Source organism: Sarcophilus harrisii, chromosome 1, assembly GCF_902635505.1.
Source record: "Sarcophilus harrisii chromosome 1, mSarHar1.11, whole genome shotgun sequence".
Taxonomy (NCBI): Eukaryota; Metazoa; Chordata; class Mammalia; order Dasyuromorphia; family Dasyuridae; genus Sarcophilus; species Sarcophilus harrisii.
The window spans coordinates 522796289-522822817 of record NC_045426.1 but is presented as its reverse complement, the minus strand read 5'-3'; the positions used below and the strand labels follow the sequence as shown (position 1 = coordinate 522822817).

The 26529-nt window shown below is 32.0% G+C and overlaps 1 protein-coding gene across 2 annotated transcripts in view; it reads left to right on the top strand.

The window, feature by feature from the left end:
* NETO1 (neuropilin and tolloid like 1) overlaps positions 1-26529 on the top strand; it is a 205781-nt gene that overhangs the window by 99688 nt on the left and 79564 nt on the right. For both annotated transcript variants that reach the window (XM_031946699.1, XM_012541572.2), the window contains exons 5-6: positions 23645-23686; positions 23801-23928. In XM_031946699.1, coding sequence (XP_031802559.1) covers positions 23645-23686; positions 23801-23928 — 170 coding nt within the window. The remainder of the gene's footprint in view (positions 1-23644; positions 23687-23800; positions 23929-26529) is intronic.

The window sequence follows — 26529 nt, the reverse complement described above, 5'->3', positions numbered from 1 at the left end:
TCCAAAAAACCACCCCGGGGGGTTTTCCCCTTCCCCAAAAAATTTCCCCAAAAAAAACCCCCAAACCTTTAAAGGGTTTTGGGGCCCCCAAAAAACCCAATTTTTTGGGAACCCCAAAAAAAATAAAACCCCCCGGAAAAAAAAGGGCCCCCCCAAAAAAAATTTCCCCTGCTGAGATCTGTTCTTTCACTTTCGGTTTGAGGCTCTCCTCAGAACCTAATTTCTCTCCCTGTCTGTGCTGATCTCCCCCCTGGCCCCGGAACCAACCTTTTTTGGCGAGACTGCAGATTTTCTTCGGCCGGTGAGTTGTTCTACTTCTTATCTTTACGAATTGTAGCAGTCAAGACTATTTTTGAGGCTCGATATAATATTGATAAAGACGGTAAGAGAAGAGCTTAGAAAGTCGCGTGTGTCTTCTCCACCATCTTGGCTCCGCCCCTGTCGAGAGTAAGATTCACACAATGTTCCTCCCCCTCTCTAAATTCCCTCAGATATGATAAGTTTCCTTTGCCTCTTTGTGGGATGTGGTTTCCCTCTTTTTATCCCTCCTTCCCACCTTATTCTTCCATCATCCCTAGAAAGGGTTTTTTTTTTTTTCAGATGGACAAATTGATGGACTTGGGAATAAAATCCTAAGTAGAGTGAGAGCAATTAATTTTTTCAGGTGATCAGGATACATTGCAACTATTTTCTTCTCACCTTCATCAAATTTCAACATTAAATAATAGACAACTAAAGTGAGAATCTCAGAATATGAGAATAGGAAGAGACCTCAGAAAACATCTTGTTAAGTCAAACAATGAAAGAAGTTTCCAAATAACAAGGATGGGAAATATGACCACAATTTTTCGAACTGTTTTTTCAACTTCTTGATCCTGCAATTATTTAAAAAAAAAGGTTTGTTTCTCCTTTATTCCTCGTGTTAAGTCTAAATTTTCCTCTTTAAAACTTTCACCTATAAATCCTGGTTCTTCCCTCTGGATGAAAAATAAAATTGATCCTTCTTCTACATGACAATCTTTGAGAAACTTAAGGACAGATATCATGTTCCCTATGAGTCTTCTTTTTTCTAGACTAAATTTATTCAATTTCTTCAAATGATACTCATAGGCTATAAATTCAAGATGCTTTATCTAGTTAGCCAAGATTTCAAGCAAGTAGTAAATCTTGACCATTGCTCCATACCAAGTCTGGATGAATCTAAACCATAAATTTTAGATATTTTTGTTTCTTACTCTAAAGCCTATGGTGATGGGGGATTCTTTCACCTTCCTTAAGTCATCAGTTCATGGGTTTCCTCACCATTTTCAATTCAATGAATAATTTGAGCACTTTCAGCAAATAATACTTTTATAAAACTACAATAAAATCTTTTGAAAAAAACAAACCCCACATGTGCAAGAATACTTAACATATAAAGACTGTCTAAGAATACTAAGTTAAGTGCTATAGGAGATACAATGTTTCAATAATATACTGATCCTTGCCCTTATGGAAATTATACTTAGGTAGTGGGATAAGAAACAAACAAGCAAAAAATAATAATCAATTTGTGCCGGGGGTGGGGGTGGGAGTGGGTATCAGGTGCTTAATTAAATAGAAAATATCATTGCCAAGTATGGAACCAGGTATGGTTTTCTATGGTATATGCACCAGTTGAATTAGTCTTCAAAAAATAGGTAGGAATCCAAAAGGCAATGTTAATGAAGATAAATAATTAGATAATGTTTATATATATTTATATATATATATGCATATGTGTATACATATATATTATTTTGAAAATTCTAAATTATTGCATGAATGTCAGTTATTGTTTTAAAAATTGGAAAGTTTGGGGAATAAGGATGATGCTTACTTTGGAACTCTTATTTCTCAGAAGTCTGTTCATGAATTCACAGCATATGAGCCACTGAGATGTGGAATTTAGAAAAAGAATTATAGAATATCTCACAAAGAGCATATGAATATGAAAACATGGGTAGCTGAAATTAATGAGGAAGTCTGAGACAAATCAGGATATAAGATTTCCAGGATGCCAGGCTGGTGTCTATAACAGATTTAAGTGGAAGGTGTTCCATTACCTAAAGGAAGATATGATAGAGAGACTGTAAGAAACTAAATTTAAAAAGATATTAAAAAATAGAAATTCACCAGCTAGATATACTATGACCAGAGATGTGAGAGTACCAAAGAAGTAGTAAAAGAACAAAGACTTATGCTGTGCTGGTATGGGACATACTTTTGTTAAGCAAAAAGGAAAGGAGAGAATGAAATGCATAGTTTCTCAAACTATAAGGTGGCTTGTTAGAACCAAATTAGGATTTATGTTAAGGGTATGTAGATCATGATTCAATTAAAGAGAATACATGTTGATAACTCTTAAGGATTAGAGAAGAGTTCTGAAGTTCTTGCTTATAAAGGACCTTAACCTGCACAGCATCAAGGCTAAATCCATTTTACTGCATGTCCAAATGAAATAGAATCATTCTATAGAGCTTGACTTACTGGGTGCTAGGGACCTTGAAAGGCAACCTTATTTATATGTGGATTAGAATTACAGGTTTAAGGATTCCAAGCATACAGAATTAATAGGGGGTCTTTGCTGGAGTGCTAGTAATATCTGTTCCTGGACCAGACTATCTTAATTTTCCAGAATATTAGGGAAGTTAGGCAACAGGAATAGTTAGGTAACATACTACAGGTGCCAGACACTGAGGAAGCAAAAATGAGGGAGAATGAATTCCCAGCCTCAACTATCTTAAAAACAATAACAAACAAAAAGAAACTTAAACAGAGTAAAGAGGAAGAGAAGAAAATAGTGCAGAGGCATGTTGGAGGATAGCTTGGTGGGAAAAGAAGAGATTGCTGTCCTAGATGCTTTCCTTAAATGTAATTAGGGAAGGAGCTGATCAGCTTTTCAAAGGGAGCCCCATGTGCTACATGTATGAAGGAGAATACTAAGGTTCCTGGTGGCATGATGGAGAAGTCCAAAGGGACTTCTGATGGGAAATAAGTACGTTTACTGTGAATTTTGTATGTAACTTGCATATGTCATGCTATATGTTAAATACTATATGTGACCATTGTATTTATCTATGGCTACAAATTATGATGTGATGTTTTGTCTATATGGTATTATGTTTTATGTATCTATATGGTATTATGTTTTTAGTATTCAGTATGTAACTAATTGTATATACTATTCTGTGTTATCGTTAAAGATAATATGCATTATGTTTCTATACATAGCCTCCATATACTGTTGCATGTAATTCTAATGTAGAGTTCATGTTTTAGGTAATTTCATATAATCTTTTTATTTAGATGATTTTCTGTGACTCTACTGAGTGAAAAATGATGTGTTTATTTTGTTTTAGATTCTGCATATTTTTTAGGAACTCAATATTTTATTGTTTCTTGTTTATTTTATTTTTTGTTTTTCTAGAGAATGAATTAAGATGTGGGAGAAGCTCCTTTCATTCATATTATCTTTCATTTGGAACTGCATTTTCAAAAGATTTTGTATGATTTCATAGAAGATCATATAAAAGAGAAGATTTTGAAAGGCACTAAGGAAAGTATTGCTGAAATAGAGTAGAGGGTAGAAAACATTCCCCAATTAATGACATACCGCCAATTTCCAATTCTTTGCTCTGAAAAAAGAACTGCTGCAAATATTTTTATACATATAGGTTCTTTTTTTGAAATCTCTTCTGGGATTTATGCCTAGTAATCATATTTTAGATCAAATATGCATGATTTTACAACCCTTTGAGCATAGATCATATCTTTTGATCATTTATCAATTGGGAAAATTTTTATAAATTTGACTCATTAAACATTTGAGAAATGAGGCCTTCTGAAGGTCTTTAGAGAAACTTTTCTTCAAAATTCTCTTCATAATTATTTTACTAATTGTTATTTCTCCCCTATTTGTTCCATTCTCTCTTTCCTTTCACTGTCCCCACTCAAAAATATTTTGTTACTGACCAGCCCCTCCCCAATATGTCCTCTCTTCTATCACCTTCCCCTCACCTTCTCCCTTTACAAAAGCCCTCCCCCTTCCTATTTTATAGGTAAATTAAGATTCTATACCCATATTGACGGTGTATGTTATTTCCACTTAAAGTCAATTCTGATGAGAAAAAAGATTCTTCTTCTTCTCTTCCCCTCCTCCTTTTCTACATTTTAAAGTTTTCTTCTTTCCTCTTTTATGGCAAATAATTTATAACATTCCACCTCTCCCTTTCCCTTTCTTCATGCACATTCCTCTCTCGCCTTTTGATATTATTTTAAGATATTATCCTTTCATATTCAACTCACGACAGCATCCTCTGTCTATATATATTCCTTTTAACTGCCATAATGAGAAAGTTCTTATGAGTTACAAGTATCATTTTCACATGTAGGAATGTAAATAGATAAACCTAATTCAGTGTCTTATGATATCATTTTCCTGCTTACTTTTTTATTCCTCTCCTGAGTCCTGTATTTGAAAATCAAATTTTCTATTCATCTCTCGTCTTTTCACCACAAATGCTTGAAAATCATCTATTTCATTGAATATGTACCTTTTCTCCTGACGAATTATACTGAGTTTTGCAGGAATGGCAATTCTTGGTTGTAATCCTATCTCCATTGCTCTCTGGAATATCATATAACATGACCTCCAATCCTTTAGTATAGAACCTGGTAAATCTTGTGTTATACTCACTGTGTCTGAACTATATTTAAATTGCGTCTTTCTAGATGCTTGCAATATTTTCTATTTGACCTGGAGGTTCTGGCATTTGATTATAAATTTCCTGGGAGTTTTCATTTTTGTATCTCTTTTAGGAAGTAATCCATGGATTCTTTCTATTTCTATTTTACACTCTAGTTCTAGAATATCAGGACAATTTTTCTCGATAGCTTCTTGAAAGATTATCTCCAGCCTCTTTTATCATGACTTTCACATGGACCAATAATTTTTAAATGATCTCTCCTGGATCTACTTTCCAGGTCAATTGCTTTTCCAGTGTATTTCAAATATTCAAAATATTTCAAAATAAATGTATTTGGAAGGATCAGCATGGACATCTTGGGTGAGTGTCTATCTTCACTCAGCCATCTTGGCTCCACTTCCTCACTCTATATATTGAAAACATTAAAAATTATGAGTAAACTTTTAAAATTTAAAATATTCAAGTACCAAAGAAGAACTAACAAGAGATAATTCTTCCCCTCCTCACTATTTTGCAACAGTTAAAGTATACATGGATGTTAAACAAATGCTTTTCAGTTATATTCATTAATTTAGAGAGGATTAAAAAAAAAATGTCCTTGTGATGACTGGCAATAAATTGTTGTGTGACTTAATGTCAAGGCAATGTTAACAACAAGCCAATAAAAAAATCTTTCCCCAAAATTGCTCAAATATGCTTCCAGTTTTACTATGATAAAATATTGGCACATAAGTATAATTTGTGTCTTCAAAGTATGTACATCAAAATAGAGCTCAGAAAAGGATCCTAGATTTAAAGCTATAGGATAATGTAGAAGCTAGTTTTTCAGTCATGTCTGATTCTTTATAACCCCATTAGGAGTTTTCTTGGCAAAAAATACTAAAGTGATTTTCCATTTCTTTTTCTAGCTCACTTAAAGATGAGGCAACTGAGGCAAACAAGATTAAGTGATTTGCCCAGGGTCATACAATTAATAAGTGTCTGAGGCCAGATTTGAACTCAGGGAGGAGTCTTCCTGACTCTAGGCATGGCACTTTATACATTGTATGTGGTTGTCCCCAGGGTATTGCTCAAGGAGATATGATTAAAACCTATCTGAGGAAGGGTTTAATCAATGCTTCCTGACACAAAGTCCAACACTTTCTCCATTATCTCATACTGCCTCTTAGCATAGGAATAAATGATTGAAGAGAAGACAATTTGGCATGTAAATTACTAACAATGAAAAGCATAATTCTTTCCAAAAGTTTAGTAATAAAGAAATAGATTGGATAATCAATTAGATGAAAAAAAGGATCAATTGAGAGATTTTTTTTAAATGATAAGTGGAATTTGAAGCATATTTGTAGCCAGCACAAATGATAAATTATTAAAGACAAAAAAGAAAAAAATTTAAAAAGAGAAGATGCTTACTTAGAGCACAGTGGTATATAATAAGCACTTAATAAATGTTTATTGACATAACTTGGAGCAAGTCTTTGGAATGGATCTGAGTGAATAAGATCAAGGACAAAGGAAGAAGAATTCTTTTTCATAAGGAATAGAGATATTCTACTCTGAATTGAAAAAAAAAAGTACATGATATTGTACACACTTTGTAATGAGTGGAAGGGAATTGATGAGATCCTTCTAGAGCACTTTATTCTCAATGATTTAAGAAGCTAAGTCATACTCATTAGTTTTAAATTTGGAGCATTAGTTGTGATTTGAAGATAAAGATGAAAATATTTGCTATGAGATGAGGAAGAGCAGCTTTAATGATCCTGAGAAAGTGACAAACATAGTAGGATAGAATGTTAGCATCAAACAACAGTGTCTATACCTTATCAAAGGCCTGGTTTTTTTCAAGACTCATCTCTAAAGCCATCTTTTCTACAAGACCTATGTTGAGTTCTACAATATATAGTGCCTTCCCACCCCATCCAATATTACGTTGTATGTATTTTCTCATTTTTTTTTAACTTAACTCTGTATATGTTGTTTTCCAGTGAATATACGTTCCATAAAGGTGGAGATTATTTTGAGTCTGTCTTTGTTTCCTTAGGTTCTTGAATGCCTAGCATATAATGTGTTGAATGATTTATTTTAGAGAATGAACTGATGTTTTAAATTTAAGTATTGAGGTCCCTCATGCAAATTTTACTAGGGAACAGTGACATGGTACTATTATGAATCAATAGTATTCTTGAATGAATTATAATTTCATGCAAATAGTGAAGTTGGCTGTTAAGTTCTCATATCCAATTAAGTAGATTGGAATGAAGGTCTTAGATTTCAAGAAATCTTTAGATTTTTATTTTGTGTACTTCATTTGGGGAGATAAAATGAAAAAATGTTTAGAGCACATTCTTTGAGAAAAGAAAGTATAAGATGTGTATAAAATTTTTCTAATCTATCAGAATATCAACTATCTTGAAAAATATTTGGGATATTCTCTCTTGGATTTTCTGCCTCATATTTTTGACATTCCCAAACCACCCAACCAATGTGCTGGTTAGGCTCTCTGTTAGCTATTTGCATGAAATTTTAATTCATGCAACTCCTACCAAAGCTTGGTTCCCTTGTCTGTTCTTTCTTCCCTTTCTATTTATTGTTATCCTTAATTATCTCCTTAATTCCCTTAACCTCCCTTCTATGAATATATTCCTTCTCCCAAACAGAATATAGAAAATATTCCCAAATAGGATATAGAAAATTTATCTTCCTTATGAGATAACTTATTAGGAATACTGCCACTCAATATCCATTTTCTAACATATTCCCTGCTATATTTCATTTGAAAACATTATGTCCTTAGCTCAGGTTTTTTTTTTTAAGTTCAAAGTCTTTCCAGTACACCAAGTATGATAACAAACAGCTTTGTTTCATTAAACTTTTAATTTAAATTGTTTTAATCTGCTCTGATACTGCCACCACATGGAGAAAGTCCTCATCATCTCATGTTTGGACAAGTGAAATAGGGTACTGGCTATCCTACTTCTTATCATTTTAATGCATTTTGTGTTCAGTTGTCAAAGTCATCTTCCTAAAACACAAATGTGCCCATGTCAACCCCATTATCAATAAAAACCAAATACAAAATTCTCTGTTTGTTGTTCAAAGCCCTTTATAATCTGATTACTTTCTTCCTTTTCAATAGTCATAAATTATATGAAAGCAAAATCATCAAAAAAAAAAAAAAAAGGAAGTAACTACAATTAAGAGAGTTTGGGAAAAGTTTCCTTTATCAGATATTTTTTTCACTAGAACTAAAAGGAAACCAGAGAACAAGGCAGAAATGAGGAAAAATAATTCCGTGGAGAATAGATAGAGATGAAGAGTTTTTTTAAGGATCAGTAAGGAGGTCATTGTCTCATTGTCACTGGACTTCAGATCTAAGATTTATATTGGAAAGGAGCAAGGTAATCTAAGTATCTTGTAGATGCCTTTGTTGTCTACCATGAACTTCAAAACATGAAAGAATTCTAGAGAACATCTAATCTATTTTTTTTCATGCAGATGACTTTCCAAACATCAAAATTACTTGTAGCTGAATGAAAATTAGAAACCACATCTCCTAACTTGTTTGAGTTTTCTTATTTTTGTTTCTTTTTTTTAGAGAGGTATTTGAGAGAATTATAAAGGACTTGGAATATTATTGAAATTCCTAATGCAAGAATGAACATAAAATTGGTTTTATGAATTGAGACTATTTCTTAAAAAAAAACAAAAACTTTAAAGATATAGGAAGTATATAGATTTCTGGAAGGAAGATGGGATTGAGCTATTAATTTACAGATTTCTAGTCTCTATGTGACCTTTTCCATAATAATTAAAGAAGAATTGAAAAATTCGAAGAGGACTTCTTTGTTCACCAGGAGGAAGTGAATCAATCAATCATTCAATAAACACTTAAGTGCCTCTGTGCCAGGCACAATACTAAGTACTAGGAAGCAAAAAGAGTCAATATCTAGTCCTCCCATACTCTGATCTTCAAACCCCATTGACTATTTCCCTTCTAATTAGGGACTAATGACTGTGTATCAGTCATTTCTTCTGCTCTGTGGTCTTCAGAAAAAGACGCCATATTGTATGTTCTGTATACTAAACAGATCTAAAGGTCAACAGACACTCTTTTTCAAGAAATGAATTAGTTCTGAAATTATGAAAGTTTTACCCTATTAACAATAGAAAGTCACCCCTTCAAGAATGTCAGCATCACTCATTAGGATCCATTATTGTTCAAAATAGAGTCAACTTGGGGATTAGTACATCTGCAACATACAGTAAACAGAGAGAGCATACAGTAATAATTACTTCGAGCAGGGATGGGGAACATCTGGCCAGTGGGTCATATAAGGTTTTGGAATCATTTGCTAAGGCAACTACAAATGATGAGCTGAAAGGTGTAACCTGCTTAAAGTTTTATAAGTTGATTATTTTGGATGGCCTTTGAATAATGTTATAAATATTCAAATGGTTCTTGGCAGAAAAAAAGTTCCCATCTCTGACCTAGAGGACATGTCTTTGATAAATGTCAATTCACCTTATTTTTTGACTCTAATAAATGTCTTTGTATGCTATATGATATATGAAAAAGCATTTGATTACTTACTATGTAGCAGATACAAACATTTTAATCTCCAGTGAATCTGTCATTTAATTGAGGTAAGTAACTATACAACTCACCCAATCCTGCTCTTACTATGCATTTCTTACCCATGTCTTTTCATAAATTTATCACAAAGGTTTACCCAATATATTTGGTGTTTTTCCTAAATTCTTTTAAAAGCCAAAGGATGCAAATGAATCTTGTATACTATCAGTATTTCCTTACCTATATTTATTCTCAGCCATCTTTTTTTTTTAAATCACACATTATTTTTATATCAATCTTTTCCTCTAAAAGCCTTTTCTTTTCCCCCTGGTGCATTAAAGCCTATTTATAGTCATCACTTACCTCTTCAATATTTTGGGGGTGATCTTTAACTTTTTTTTCTCTTTTAGAGATTGTAGGATTTTATTACTTTTAGTCATATAACCTTTTCTGAATTCCCTGAGAAATATTCAAATATAGCTTTACTAGGGTAAATTTTATTTAAAATACAGAAGAGGTTCCACTTAGGCTTGGATTAGTACTTGATACTGGGCAACTAGAAAGTCACAGCAATGGAACAGAGGTTTTCTCAAAGTGCTGTGGGGTCCTTCCTCAACTTGGACTTTACTCAACTTGGTTTTAATTTATTCTTATTTTGATATGTGTGTGATTTTTTTAAGGGTTTCTGAGAAATATCTAAAACTAGTATGTGATCTGTGATCATTGTGGCCTTTCTTCAGACATTTAGTGTGCTGTGTATAGGGAATCCCCCAATCATGCTTGTGGTCATCTTGTGGTTTAAGAATTCAACTCATACTCCCCTTTTTTGACTTTTGATATTTGCAAAAACAATAGACACATATTATCTACCTATCTTATCATAGCAATTATTTCCAGATGAACTTTTGTATTGTCTTGTTATATAAGATAGTTTCCTTTATCTTCCCCGCCTAAAAGCAATAATGATGCAATAACTGTTGAGGTAGATTAACCAAAAGTACTAACTAAAACATATTTCAAAACACTCAGCATGTCACTCCATTGACAAAATTAATTATTCCAGCTAAATTACCATTGGGATCATGGTTTAAGACTTGCCTTTTCCATCTTCATCAGGCCTGCTGAAAAACTTTTTTTGTATAGGCAGGAAAGGATTATGTTATGTATGAGTCTACTGGTATTCATGTCTTATCAAAAGTTATTTTTTGCTATGAATTATGGAGTTGGACCAAAGTGGATTACTGCCACTATATTTGAAGTGTTAGATGCATGTTTTATGAGGTCCAGAGTGCAAATGAGCTGATGTAGCATCACTTAGTTAATCAAGTGCAAAAACACTTGTTTGTCTTAATAGCAAAGAACTCATTAGAAACATCCCCTTTAGAATCATCTGGCACTGTTTTTTTTTTTAGGTATGCTTCTTGAGGACTAACTGTCACGCCGAAGTAAAAGATATAGTAGTATTCAAATTTAGAATTGAAGAGGATAGTAACTCTTCTCTGGCCATTGCAATTCCTGAAAAGAAGTAAACTGGTATTTTTATACCCATTTGAATACCATAAAGTTGGCAGAGGGTTCTCTTTATTGGTTAAAAGAATACAACAGCTGGGGGAGGTCTGAAAGTGGGGGAGAAATATTATACATTTATACCAATCAGGTTGGAATAATGGTAAAATATATTGATTTTTTTTCTCTTTTCAGTTTCTTAATATTTTTACTTTTCTACTGCCAAGATATATGCAGCATTGATACTGAATTTTGTCTCTGTAGTAATAAAATGCAGACACATTGATGACTTGCTTCTTCTTTGCCTCTGAAGTGATGCCAGATCCAACAAATGACTCTAGGACTCAAAAATCTAGATCTTTGTGAGAATGGGAGTGCCTTTACTAGAAATAGAGAGAGCAATTGAATGAGATAATTTGCTGAAGTTCACAATAAACTTTAATTTCAAATAAGTTAAATTTAGAAGTATCACTGACTTTATAGGTAGAAAATGATAGCAAGCCACAGAAAAGCAGAAATGGAGCTAGGGAAAGAAATCAGGTCTAGCAAAAAAAAAAAAAAAAAAAAAATGTATCCTCATAAAATCCAGAGTTATGGGCATGACAATGGAGGTTAATAAATTAAATGAAAAATTAGTTATTATGTATTTACTATTTGCCAAGCACTAAGAATAAAATTGTAAATTTAAGATAGTCTTTTTCTCAAATTGTTTAAAAGTATCAAGGCTAGTAAGTAGAACAATATAGCAGATAACAAAGGCAAAGATAGTGTTGCTTTAAATATAATTCTTGGAGCACAATTTGGAAAATGTTGGAGGAATTGCATAAGGGTGGGGTATTAATGTCATTTATCTTAACTAGTGAGATAACCCAGACCAAAGGAAGATCACTCATTGAAGGATGGAACAGAGTGGCTTATCTCATCTCAAGCATGACCTTTAGAAGTAAAGTTTGGAGAACAGAGTAGCAGAATATGAAAGAAATGATTTGGGCTATGCCTGTGTTCAGAATAGAGTGAAACAGAATGAGAGAAGACTGAAATGGAGCTCAAACAGAAAAAAAGAGGATCAGTATAGTTTAAAAACAACACAGTGGAGAAAGTACCAAGCCTTAAGTCCAGAAAACTCATCTTTATTGAATTCAAACCCAGCTTCAAACATTTACTAGTTGTGTAATTTGGCAAATTGTTTGACTCAGTTCCTTATCTTGTCAGAAGGAACTGACAAACCATGTTAGTATCTTTGCTAGGAAAACCCTAAATGTGGTCACAAAGAAATGGACATGACTGAAAATTACTCCACAATAACAATATAATGTTAAATCTCAGGAAACAATGTAGGAAATATTTTAAAGAGAGGAGTGATCAATAGCTTGAGATTAATTAATAAATTAACAAAAAGATTATTAAATTTTTAACCTTTTTCATATACTTATTTGTGTATATATTTCCTTCCTCTGACAAAATATAAACTCTTTAAAGACAGGCACTCTTTCATATCTAAGATTGTCCCCAATTTTAAAATAATACCTGGCACATGTGTGTTGTTATTATTTAGTTATTTTCAACCACTAAGTGGCTGAGGCCTGATTTGAATGCAAGAAGATGAGTGTTCTGGATTCCAGGCCCAGCACTTTGACCATTGTGTTTCTCAGCTATTCTATATGGCATATGGTAGGTACTTAGTACATGCATATTGTTTGATTGTTTAAGATGCTATACAAAGATGAAGTAGAAAAAAAAAGATTAAGAAGAGACGACTGTTCATACAAAACTCATTGGTGTCATTTGAGGAAAGATTTTGAGTTGAGTGTTGTCATAGAAGCCATATTGAAAGGGTTTAAGGAGAGCAGATTGGTGAGTAATTTTCTCAGCTTCTGAAACATTTATTGTAAAACAAAGAAAATAAAGAGCAACTCAATAGACTATCAAGTTTAAAAGTGGTTAGTTCTAGAGAGGCAGGATGGTATGGAAGAAAAAACATTAGATTTGGATACAGAGAAACTATTTTCAGATCCCTGCTCTTTGATGTACAAATCTTTGTAACCTTGGACAAAACAATTGATCTCTCTTAGTTTTGTTTTCCCCCTTTACAAGATGAAGAGGTTGTGCCATATGATCTCAAATTATTATATTAACCTTGAAATACATATATATATATATATATATATATATATTTATATTCATTAAATGTAGCAAGGAGTATACTAACATAACACCACATCTTTGCCACGCGAGTTAGAACAATTCAACAAAAACTGCTTTTATTGGGCAAGGTTGTAAAGGTTACTATCCCATTAAAGAAAAACTGGGATGGAGATAAAAATATATTTATTTATTCTTTTTTTAATTTCGTAGTGACCTACAGGAATATTCTTACTTTTAAACTTTTGAGATACAATTAAAGGTTGTTGTTCGCATGCATTCAACACCTTACAGTTAATATTGGTGGATTGCAAATTTCTTTATTTTGTCTCTTATACCTAAGCTATATGCTTTCTTTTCAATTCCATGCAACTCTCCCCATCAATTATTAATTACTTTGATCTGTATTCTACAAATTCATATTCTAAAAATCATAAATAACATAATTTGAGAACTAAAAGGAACTTTAAAGATCATTTCATAGATAAGAAAATTAAGTCACAGAAAATCAAAGTTATTTCTTCACTGTCCCACAACTAATGAGTGGGTGGCTAAGAATTAGAGTTCTGGGCTCCAAGTATCCATTCCAAGATTCCCCTCCCCCATTATATTATGCTACAGTTGTCCTATATTAAAGAAAAATATTTCCTATCATTTGAATTCATTTTTCAAAAGAGTAGGAAATGGCAAAGGTCCTTATCTTTGCCAAAAAAATGTGGTCACAGAGACTTAAATAACAACAAAACCTGTCAAGTTTTTATATACTTTACATTATATTTAAATACAATTAAAATACAAAAATAAATATTAAAAACAAAAAATGACATTCTTCGTGAAGAATAAATCATTGTGAACCATGTGTGTTATAGCATTTTTCTTTGGTTATATAAGATCAACCAAGCACCTTTGTTTGTGGGTTTATATTGGTCAAAGTATTTTTTAAACATATACTATGTGCTAGATAGTGTGTTAGGAACAAGAGATACATGATAGGCCATGGGTACATGTTAATTACATAGAATCAAGATTTACAAAATTGCATTGGGAAAAATGGAATTTATCTTTAATTACATAAATCAACATCTGAAGCAGAAGTTACTCTTCTTGCCTTGCCCATTTTACTCTTAAGATTAAAATTATGAAACAGGAAAAAGAACTTAAAAAGTAATTTTTAGATTGAAGCTTACTCTGATTCTTTCTGCAGCCAGATGACATTGATTTAAGAAATTATTGTGAATTATAATAAGGGTAAGCAATTTTAAATTAAGGCAAATGAACCAATAACTTTCCTTCATAATTCACACTTTTTTTTTTCCAATTCCAGGATGTTAACCAAAAAAAAATTGTGCATGTGCATGCACACACACACCCCACAGACATACACACATATACACACACATAAACATGCATTTATATATAGTATAATTCACTTAAAAGTTACTTTCCAGTAATTTATCCAAAATATTCACATAAAGATATTGATATTGAGAAAACAAAATCATACTTATACATTTCCCCTAGGGACTGACATCCAGGCAGACGAACCCCTTAACCCTTTTCTACATATTTTCCCTAGCATTCTAAATAATGCATCCTTTCCTCTACTTCTTGTTATTCTGGATTGTTAATCTGGAGCTCTACCCTTGATCTATATTATATCCTAAGCTTCCATTCCATTGCCTATCTCTAGCTCTAGAGACTCTGACATGCATCATAACCAGTTCATATTTATTCTCTTACCTGCTCTATAGTGAGTCCTGTCAACACCTTACTGCTTCAGGAGGATTTTCTCTTCCCAACAATCATTCAAAGGCAAGTAGGTTGATGTCTTCCAAGGATAAGCTTCCTGACTTCATGATGAGAGTAGTCATTTGCTCTGTCCCAAATACTTTCACTTATTTCCTCTCAACTAGCCATTCTCATACACTTAACTCTTTCATTTTTTGTAATCTTTTCTTGTCATCAATGATGACCATCAATGACTGATCACCTCCTGATTCTGGGTTACCCATAGTACAACTTAGGAGGATGAAATTGAAAGAATTGGTATATTCGTATTTAATCCAAAGCACTTATAATTAACAGATTAGAAAACTTTGACATCAAAACATTTAAATATTACTGCACATGAATACTGATGTTACTAAGAAATATAACAAGGTGTATATGATAAATAAGCCAGAATCTAAAGAGGAAAATGGAAGAATGTGCTAGAGTTCAGTAGACAGAGGCTGTAAGAATGCAGGATCAGTGGGGTTTCAAAAAAAAAAAAAAAAAAAAAAAAAAGAAAGGTCATTGACCAAAATCAAATGAAGGAATAATTGATAATGCTTTGTGAGTGTTGGATATAAGGGAAAGGGAAAAATCAAATATATTTCTAACATTTTGGCCTATGTAGTTGATAAATGATAGTGCCATTGATAGAAACATAGCTGGAGGGAGAAATTGATTTTGTTCTGTCTTACTCCCACCCAATAGATAGAGCTCTATTCATGTCTTCCAAATTAATGAATTTTATAAATTATGCTATTACTAAAATAAAATTGGCTCTGGAGCATCATTCGTTTGAAGGCCTTAAATTATTTTTTCACACATTTTAATGAAATAATCTTAAGTGATTGTGACTGAGAATAATGGAAAAATGAATGACTAAACATTCCACTGGAGCTTGCACAAGTGAACAAGTTTTAAATTTTAATCCAGGGGCAAATGAGCTTATCTAAATATTGAATAGAATGCATTACCATGTTCATCATTGAACACCATTGTGGAATCTATTGATGCCATGGTTCAAGTTGAATCTAAATATAGTAAAAAATCACTATACCTTTTTAAACACTTAGTCCTGTTCCTTTTAAAATATATTCTTAAATTTTATGTCTACTTTTATCTTAATTGTACTTCTCTATAATAAGGACTTTGAAAAAAATTCCATTAACAAAATAGAGATTACAAAAAATATAAAATAGTAATTGGAAAAACATTTGTAAAGTATTAGAATAATATTAAAATTTAACAACAAACCAAAGATCAATAAAAACAATTAAATAGAGAGAAAAATCCAATTGAAAAAGTAGTCATCACTGAGAAATCATAGTGGGAAAATATATACATACACACACATACACACACATAAAAAAATATATATGCATATATATGTATATACACACATAGACAGATACACACATATACACCAAGAAAGAAAGAGAGAAAGTGCTAGCACTTTTTTTTCCCATTTTTGCTTCTGATCATGGAAACACAATAATGATTCTTCTACATCTCTAGATATAAATAAGAGGCACTAGGACTACTGAATTGGCTGTAACCTCCATGAAATCAAGAGATCAAGAATTCTTTAAACTTTGTATCTTCTCTGATATCTATCCATCAAACAATAAACTGGGAAAATATTTTTACAGTCAAAGGTTCTGATAAAGGCCTCAGTTCCAAAATATATAGACAATTGACTCTAATTTATAAGAAATCAAACCATTCTCCAACTGATAAATGGTTAAAGGATATGAACAGACAATTCTCAGATGAAGAAATTGAAACTATTTCTAGCCATATGAAAAGATGCTCCAAGTCATTAGTAATCAGAGAAATGCAAATTAAGACAACTCTGAGATACCAATACACACCTGTCAGACTGGCTAGAATGACAGGGAAAGATAATGCAGAATGTTGGAAGGGATGTGGGAAAACAGAGACACTAATACATTGTTGGTGGAACTGTGAATACATCCAACCATTCTGGAGAGCAATTTGGAACTATGCTCAAAAAGTTATCAAACTGTGCAAACCCTTTGATCCAGCAGTGTTACTACTGGGCTTATATCCCAAAGAAATCATAAAGGGAAAGGGACCTGTATGTGCACGAATGTTTGTGGCAGCCCTCTTTGTAGTGGCCAGAAACTGGAAACAGAGTGGATGCCCATCAATTGGAGAATGGCTGAATAAATTGTGGTATATGAATATTAAGGAATATTATTGTTCTGTAAGAAATGACCAGCAGGATGATTTCAGAAAGGCTGGAGAGGCTTACACGAACTGATGCTGAGTGAAATGAGGAGGGCCAAGAGATCATTATATACTTCAACAATAATACTATATGATGACCAATTCTGATGGACCTGGCCATCTTCAGCAATGGGATCAACCAAATCAGTTCCAATGGAGCAGTAATGAACTAAACCAGCTATGCCCAGCGAAAGAATTCTGGGATATGATTAAAAACCATTACATTGAATTCTCAATCCCTATATTTTTGCCCACTTGCATTTTGGATTTCTTTCACAGGCTAATTGTACAATATTTCAGAGTCCGATTCTTTTTATACAGCAAAATAACGGTTTGGTCATGTATACTTATTGTGTTTCTAATTTATATTTTAATATATTTAACATCTACTGGTCATCCTGCCATCTGGGGGAGGGGTGGGGGGAAGGAGGGGAAAAATTTGAACAAGAGGTTTGGCAATTGCCAATGCTGTAAAGTTACTCATACATATAACATGTAAATAAAAGGCTATTAAAAAAAAAGATATCTATCCATCATGTCTCTATATACATAAATGATTAATGAATGTTTGAATTAAATTATGTTTGAATTTTGTTTGAATTTGGTTAATTAAGGATGAGGACTACTTCTCAGTTTTTCAAATGACACATCTATATCCCTAAGTAATTCAGTTTACAAGAATGATTCCAAAATGAATTACTTAAGTGTTAGATTATTTAGGACATCTTAGTGAAGAAATACAAATGCATTTTTCATGACTTTTATGAGTTATTTTTAAATAAGAATTGTAGACTTCAAAATATCAGAGATTTAGTTTTATTTTGTACCCAAAATTTGAAGTACAGCTACAATAAAATAAGTGAAATCCAATTCTTTCCCTCAATTTTTCTCCTCTTCTTTTCTCTTTTACTTTCTTCTATTGTTTTTCTTTCTTTTTATATTTTTAAAACTTCATTTCCCTTAATACCTTTATTACACAAGGGAAAAGAAGGGAAAGGAAAATAATGGACTGGCTATTTGTCAATTTGATTTATCATTTTATAAACATGAATTTGCCCCTGAATTTTTCCCTTTTTTATTTCAAAAGAGAAACAGAGACAGAGACAGGGACAGAGAAATAGATATCTTAAGAATTCCTAGACAGTTCCATACAGAAATACAGAAGATTTAATCTATCATATTTTAATCATTTTGAATGACACTCCAATTAGATTTACAATAATATAGATCATTATAAACCTGAATATGAATTAGTCTTTTTAAAAAATAATATAAAATCCATATATGTAACACAATGTTTTAGAAATCAAGAAGGTTTTCCTAAGCATAGAAAATTAACATATTAATTAAAGCTACATATAACTTTAAAGAGTCAATCACTATATAATATTTTAAATATGTAAAGATATGCATATGTAAATAAAATATGCATATGAATAATATATATTTCCCTACTTTACAAATTGGAGACTTTTTTTTTTTATTATTAACTGTGATTTAAATAAACAGATTTCAAAGATCTTGTTCTTGGTCCATTGGAGATTTAAGTATTAAGGCTAGGGGAGAAAGGCTTGGAAAATTATAATTGTAAAGAAAAGAGATGGCACAATTAAGGAACATAAATTGATCTGAAGTCTTCATTCCCTTTTGTTATGGAAATACTAATTGCTACCAGAATAGCTATTTTTTCTCCATTTGAAGAGATGTTTTAATGTAAGATATTGACCTTAGAGTATCTCATTTTAATTGTTGACATTTTCTGACAAAGGAGACACATTCATTTAGTTCATTTAGTTTATCTGAGGTTTACTTGTAATTCATTTTGCATAACAAGGAGGCAATTGAGAACAAAAACTTTTAACCAAATATTGAAACCAAATGAAACAGTGATTAGATATAATTAGATAATTGAGACAAAAATCAAGATTTTGCTTTAATTAGCTAAATATTTTTCTATTTTACTTTTATTTCATAGCTAGTAATATAACAGTAACCTCTTAGTCAATACTTCTTTCTACATGTACTCTCCAGCTCCATAATTTATCTTTCAAACTGTTATTAGATGAAGATTTCTTATTCATAAATATGATTATGTTCCTCTATTGTTCCAAACTATTCAATGATTCCCATTACATTCTGAATAAAATTCCATCTTCTTAGCTTAATATTTGAGACACTTTATCAAGAAGCACCACACTACCTAGAACATCCTTATTTAACACTACTTCAAGAATTATAATAACTAGCTAACAATAATTTCAGCCAGGATGTGGTCAGGATTGGGAAGTGGAGTAAGTAAAAGGAATACCTAGACTTCTACAATGATGAAAAAGTTTCTGCTTAGGGAAAGAAACACAATAACAATGATACCTGTTGCCAAATTTGAATATGGCAGGTGGGGAAAGACTGTAGGATGCTCGCATTTTATCTTCTAACAACCATGAGGCAAAGCCTCAACTGCTCCATCCTAACTATGACAATACAATTTAATCCTAGCTACAAACTCTATGATTCACTGACTTTCATCCTGGCCCCTCCTCACTATTCTTCTTTCTTTCCTGTGCTAAATTTGTTCCTGATATCTGTAATATGACCCACACCCTGCTTTGTTTCTGAATAATAAAATCCTATCCATCCCCAGAAATCCTGAATTGATCTCCCTATTCAGTTATGATTCTACCCTCAGTATTTTCATGGCTTAAATTTCCTTTTTTTATTGAAGCTTCATTTTCAAAACATATACATGGATAATTTTTCAACATGAACCCTTGCAAAACCTTGTGTTCCAAATTTCCCCCTCTTTCCCTCTACCTCCTGCCCCTAAATGGCAAATAATCCAATGTATGTTAAACTTGTTAAAATATATGTTAAATCCAATTTGTACAATTACCATGCTACACAAGAAAATCAGATCAAAAAGAAAAAAAAAAGGAAAAGAAAAACAAAATGTAAGGAAACAACAAAAAGAGTGAAAATATGGCTTAAATTTCTTAACAACTTTTCATTTTGTACTTCTATCAATTGTGTATGGATTTCACCCAGTTTCTAGATTGTAAGGTCCATGAAGGCAATAGCAATATCTCATTTCACCTTTCATTTCTACCACTCCATGGAATGGTGCTGTGTTGTTTATATGTCTTTGTAAATATTTATCTAAATGGAGACAACTACATGGCACAATGAATAGAATACTGGCCTTGAAGTCAGGAAGATACTTAACTCAGATACTCAACACTAATTTGAGCTAGTCACTTAACCACAATTACATTGCAGATAGATAGACATACATACATACATAAATACATCTCTCTATCTCTATCTCTATTTATCTCTCTATCTATCTTTCTACCTATCGATCTATAGTTATCTATTTATCAATTTAGGAAGCTATTTCACAGTATCCTCTTAGGATTAGCATATAAAGCTAAGAAGAACCTTAGAGGTCATTTTGTCTAATGCACTAACTTCTTAGGAGTTATGTGAGAACTAATCCATGAAGGAATAAAAACACCCTGAAAGATGGGAAATGAGATAATGTAATAAAATGTCCCTTCCTTCTGGGACCTCTTGCATTCATGCTTCATCCATCTTCTTGTACTCAGACTTGGTTTCTCTTACATGACAGCACCTCCCTGGTTTCTCCCTTTAGTAATAAGTATATTTTCTCTCATAGCCTTTCCTGTGTCCCACTCCCAATAATCTTCCCCTAGAGAAGCTTTCCATGGCTACTTAAAAACTCTCACCTTGTTAATGTGACCCCTCTTTCACAGCTGAATTTAACATGCCATCCAGATCCTTGTGAATGTTATCTACCAGCTCCCAGATCATCATCACTCAACTAACAAGGAGTTACATTATTTGGCTCACAGATATTTTCATTCCCAACTGTTGCTCCTCTACTAAAAGACTTCAACAATGTAATCATAAGCCCATGCTTCCTTATCTCTCCTATTCATCCTAAATCTATTCTTTGACATTAATAGGACTTCCAATCCCTCAATATATCATACCTAAGTTTGGCCAAATCCCACTCTATATCATTCATACCCTCTATCTCTTACCCATTTGCTGAATGAATCAAGAATGAATGAGAGAGAACTGAAAGATGTAATGCAACCAAGCTGACTGCCACATATTTTATATTATGTAATTTAAAACAGGTCCCATTTCAGCAAGGCAATCCTAGTGAAATGAAGGAGCATGGAATAAGATTAGAAAGGGAGGTAGGACACAGAATGGGTAAAAATTATAAATGCATTTCATTTATATGAAAAAATAGAACAAACCACTGAATATGTTTAGGCAAGAACAGTTGACACAAAAGTAGAATAATGTGATGGAAATAGTTTAGATTTGGAATCAGAGGAGCAGAGTCTGTATTTTGCCTTTGACTTCAATACCTTGGGCAAATAACTTAAAATCTCTGAATTACAGTTTTGTTGTCTGTAAAATGAATGGATTGGCTAGATAACCACTCAGGATCCTTCTATATAAGGCACCTTATAAATATAAATACATATTTATGTTAGATATAAATATAAAGTATATAAACGTATTTATGTATTTTATGTAAATATATAAACAAATAAACCTACATACAAGTAATAATAAATTATAAATATAAAAATATATATAATCATTGGGCAAATGATTAGGAACATTATTTTGACTTCTATATGAAGAATAAATTAGAGAAGGGAGAGACTAGCGACAAGATTATGTGACAGGCTATTATAGTGGCTCAAGAAAGAAGTAATAAAGGCTACTGTAGAGAATAGAGTATGGAGTTAAGAAATATATTAGTTCAAATTATACCTCAGACATCAAATGTATAACCTTGTGTAAATCACTGTAACTCTTTAGCCCATAGATTCTTCATCTATAAAATGAGGGGATTGGATTTTATTAGCTCTTAGGTTTTTTCCCAGCTCTAAATCTGTGATTGTGTAAGATCTAATCTAAAAAGTTGTTTGTGTGAGTGAAGAGAAGGTGATACAAGCTAAACACATGGAGGATGTAAAATAGACAGGGTTTGGTAACTTATCTGATGTGAAGGATGAAAGAGAGAGAAAGGTAAAAGATCATGAGATTTTGAATCTGACTGACCTGGAAAGTGACATCAACAAAAATAAGGAAGTTGGGAACATGCTTATGTTTAGGGAAATGTTAATGGACACTGCAGAATACTTTTCAAAGTATTTGATAATTTTATTGTTTTCATGTTTTGGATTTTTTGTTTGTTTTATATTGATATGGGCATATAGTAAATGTTCTTTCTCATAAATAAAAGAATAGCCTGCAAATATACTTACAAAGGACTTGTGATATACATTTCAAAACCATGCAAGAATAAGTAAACTTAGTCTAAATAGGCAAAATAATGAATTTGTAGTATTCTAAATCAGTCATTTTACCTATTATCATGACTTCTGCAACTATACAGCTTGTTGCTTTGACCACAAATATCCATAGTAATTGAATTAATCCCATCAGTCATTCAATTTGTGGCTATACACACACACACACACACACACACACACAATATATGCACACACAGTCTTAATATGTAGAAATAATCTATCAAACTACTCTATTTTTTATATTTAAATCCAACAAGTCTGATTTGAATAATGTATATCAGTGTGTTAATTTTTGTGAGTTGTGTATTTTGTGGGAATTAAATGAAATAAATTCAACCTAAGTATTTTAACTTAAGTATACATGGAATGATGTCATATAGTGAGAACAGCACTGTAACAGGAATCTGGAATTTCTATATATTGTCTATAAATTCCTCATAGGTTAAACAAAAACAATGTTGTAGCCACTAAATCAGCTAACACATAAAGTCATTAGTGGAGGTTTTGAATCAAACAAATGATCAAGAATGATTTCATAAGGATAGATATTTCACGACTGTAGAACAGAAGAATGTGAGGTTTTCTTGATATCCTCTAGTTGTGAGGGAAAAGCAAGAAAAGTCCCCATCATGTTGAATGGACTTATTGGATTAAATTCATAGTCATATAGAATATGCAGATATGGATAGATTACAATTTACATCAATTGGAGTGAATATCCATATTGTTTAATGAACAGATCTCTTTGGATATATTGTCATGAGAAAAGAAAAATGATCCCTTGGTTACAAATGCCAAATTTGAGAATTCATTAGCATGTTTGTAAATTGGAACAGGTGACAAATATGTATACTACCCTTATCCAAAATAAAACAACAACAAAAACAAATATCATATATTATATATAAGAACATAATTTATGTAAGTGACTATCTGAATAAGGCTGACAAAGTAATTGGCAAGGTAAATATTTGTTGAATTTTTAGTGTATTTGATTACTTGTGGTCAGACTTCATAAAAACACAGTAAAGTATCATATATAAAATTTGACCTTAACAACACAATGTTTACATCAAGTCAAGCAAAAATATTAAAGAAGTAAATTTCTTTGGAATTGAGAAACTATTTCAATTTTAATATAAATCAAGTTCAAATTAAATTTAAAAAACTTTTCTTTGCAATGGCTATTTAATGTATGAAGATGTAGTGATATTTTTAAGATAGTTTCCTGGCTTGTTGAATGGAATATTTCTATATATTATTTTCAGTAAAATATGCAGAATAGGACTAATTGTTTTTTCTCAATTTTTAAGATCCTGACTTTAAGGACCTTGGAGTTTTGAAACCATTACCAGGTTGGTATACTAGATATTTCATGATATCCCAAGGTCTTGATTTTTATCTTAGAAAATAATTCTGAGTTGTTATTGAAGCTCCCTTTTTTGTTTCTTTGGCATTTTGTTATTTAGTGTGTGAGTTTGAAATGGGCGGACCTGAAGGAATTGTGGAATCTGTACAAATTATGAAGGAAGGAAAAGCTTCTGCCACTGAGGCAGTTGACTGTAAATGGTACATCCGAGCCCCACCACGATCCAAGGTCAGTTTTCTATCCCACTACTGATTGGGCAGTCAGAATACAAAGTGGTTATAAAAACCATCAACTCTATATTATATATTTCTTTTTCAAGGTGGGGGGGACAGAATTTGGGTGCTTTTTAAATTCTACTTCTAGATAAAATTTATAGACTATTTTATTTCTATTTTGGAAGAAACTCATCATCTCTCAATAATGTCACAAACTCTTATGGATTGATAGTATGTCAAATAAATAATTTTGCATGTAGATAATAGTCCAAAAATAATTTATTTATGCAGCTTAAAATAAGTAAAAAATTCAGAAATCCATTATGGTGGTAATTACTTTGCTCTTTGTTGTTCAAATTTTTCAAAAATTAACTACATTGCATTTAAACATAATTTGACTTAAACTAATTTATTGAATGGAAAATGTCAATTTTGCCTACGTATTTATGACATTGCCATAATTTCAGGGTGAATTTATAAATTATATAATTTTAAGCCTTCATTGGTAAAACACCTTCATTTTTTTTCTTATCCATATTTTATTGATTTTTTCTCATTTTAAAATAGCATAAAACTATAGCTGTGTCCATAATTAATTAAATTTTTGATTAGTTGTAGTCTTCATGTTATAATTCTCAAAACTTTTGTATAATAATTCCGATTATTGATATAGTAGTCTATTTCAAAGACAATTTCACAACTATTTATGTATTACCTTTATATCACCTATTGATCAGTATGGTATGTGCATATATGTATCATGAAGGATGCAGATATTATGTGCTCCAATATTTACATATATGGCCAATTAACCAAATAAACATATGAAATGAGTGCTATTTCCAAGACATTACAACCCATATTAGGGAAATAAACACTTATTAAGTATCCAGTATCTATCAACTATAAGTGACAGTTGGAATATATCAAAGATCTTAAAGTTAAGGAAGAAGAATTAAGCAAATATTAAATAATCCTGATATACACAAGGGTAAGAAAAATGCAAATGACAAGTATATTATCATTACAAATCCAATATTGGGGAATCAGAGAAAGTATTCTGGAGAAAATAGAAAGTTTGTTGGGATTTCAATTGTAACTTGAAGCAAGGGTGGTGATCCAATTCAAAGAGATAGAGGAGGGAGAAGAAGAAGTTTAATGCAGGCAGGATATAAAAAATCAAAGAAATGAGAGAAAATCAGGCAAGAATGAGACAAAAATGTAGTCCAGTTTAACTAAGAAAATAGAGTATAAGAAGTAGAATAGTATGAAAAAATGTGAAGCTTCAGAGTTCTTTGAATGTCATTTACACTAGATTACATTGAATGTTTTGTAATAGATAAGTATCATGAATTAAATAAATATCTTAAAAATATTAATCAGATGGTTATCTGACCTATGATTTGTTTAAAGGATAACAAAAGGTAGAAAGAAAAATTAAGTATCTATCCCAATAATGTAGTCAGGAAGAATTGAGGGTCTAAATTGTAGTGATGTAGTAAAAACAGAAAAAGGAAAAGGACCAGATAACTTTTTGGATGTATAGGAAAAGAGGCAGGTAATTGTTGAAGATGACTCCAAGGTTTAGTCTGGGATACTGCAGGGTTGGTGATATTGTCATTAACAAAGAGGAACCATTTAAGGAAAGGGACAGGCTGAGGTTTGATAACAGTTTGATGCTGATGAGTTTAGTTAGGAAATATCTACTAGGCAATTGGAGCTATGTATCTGAAGGGCTAAAAAAAACTTGAGTGGGAAAATACAGATACACATCATCCTCATTATTGTCATCTTAAACTATTTATTATTCATCCTTAATAAATTAGGAAACAAGGTTATCTGTTAGAAATGAAAGGGGAAAGGAAGTACTAGAGATTGGAGAAATAAGGGAGTGTTTCAATGTGCTGTGGAAAGTATGAGACAATAAGGATTGTCTAAAAGTATCATTTGGTAGAAGTGAGGTTCCAGCTGATGTTAGAAAGTGTACATTTGGAATGGAACCATCAATTCAATTAAACAAAAAGTTATATAGGCTAACCATAGCTGTCCCCCAAAGTTCTCTTCTGGACCTTTTCTTTTTCCCTTTACACTATCTCATCTGATGATCTCATTGTCTCCCAGGTGTTCAATTATCAACTCTACAAAATGATTACCAATTTTACATATCAGGCTATAGTGATTTCCTTTGGGACATCTCAAATTGATTATCGTGTAGGCATCTCAAATTCAGCATGTCAAAAATAGGACTAATTTTCTTTCTTTCAAACTGCTCTCTTCTTTTCAACTTCTCTTTTGTGGTTAAGGAAATACCCATACTCCCAGTCACCTAGATTTAAAATATTCATGTCATACTTGACTTTATCTTTCTCTACCTCTGTTTACTCAGATGTAAAATAGGGATAATAATGAACATCTAACTGGTAGGGTTGCTGTGATGATCAATGTGACAATAGTTATAAAATGCTTAGGACAGTGCCTAGAACATGAGAGGTAATATATAGGTCTGTATTCCCCTTCTCACCCTCTATTTTTATTCTCACAGGTTCCATATATCTAATCCATTGTCAAATCTTATCATTCTTATCTTCACAAAATTTTTCATATACATTTCTTC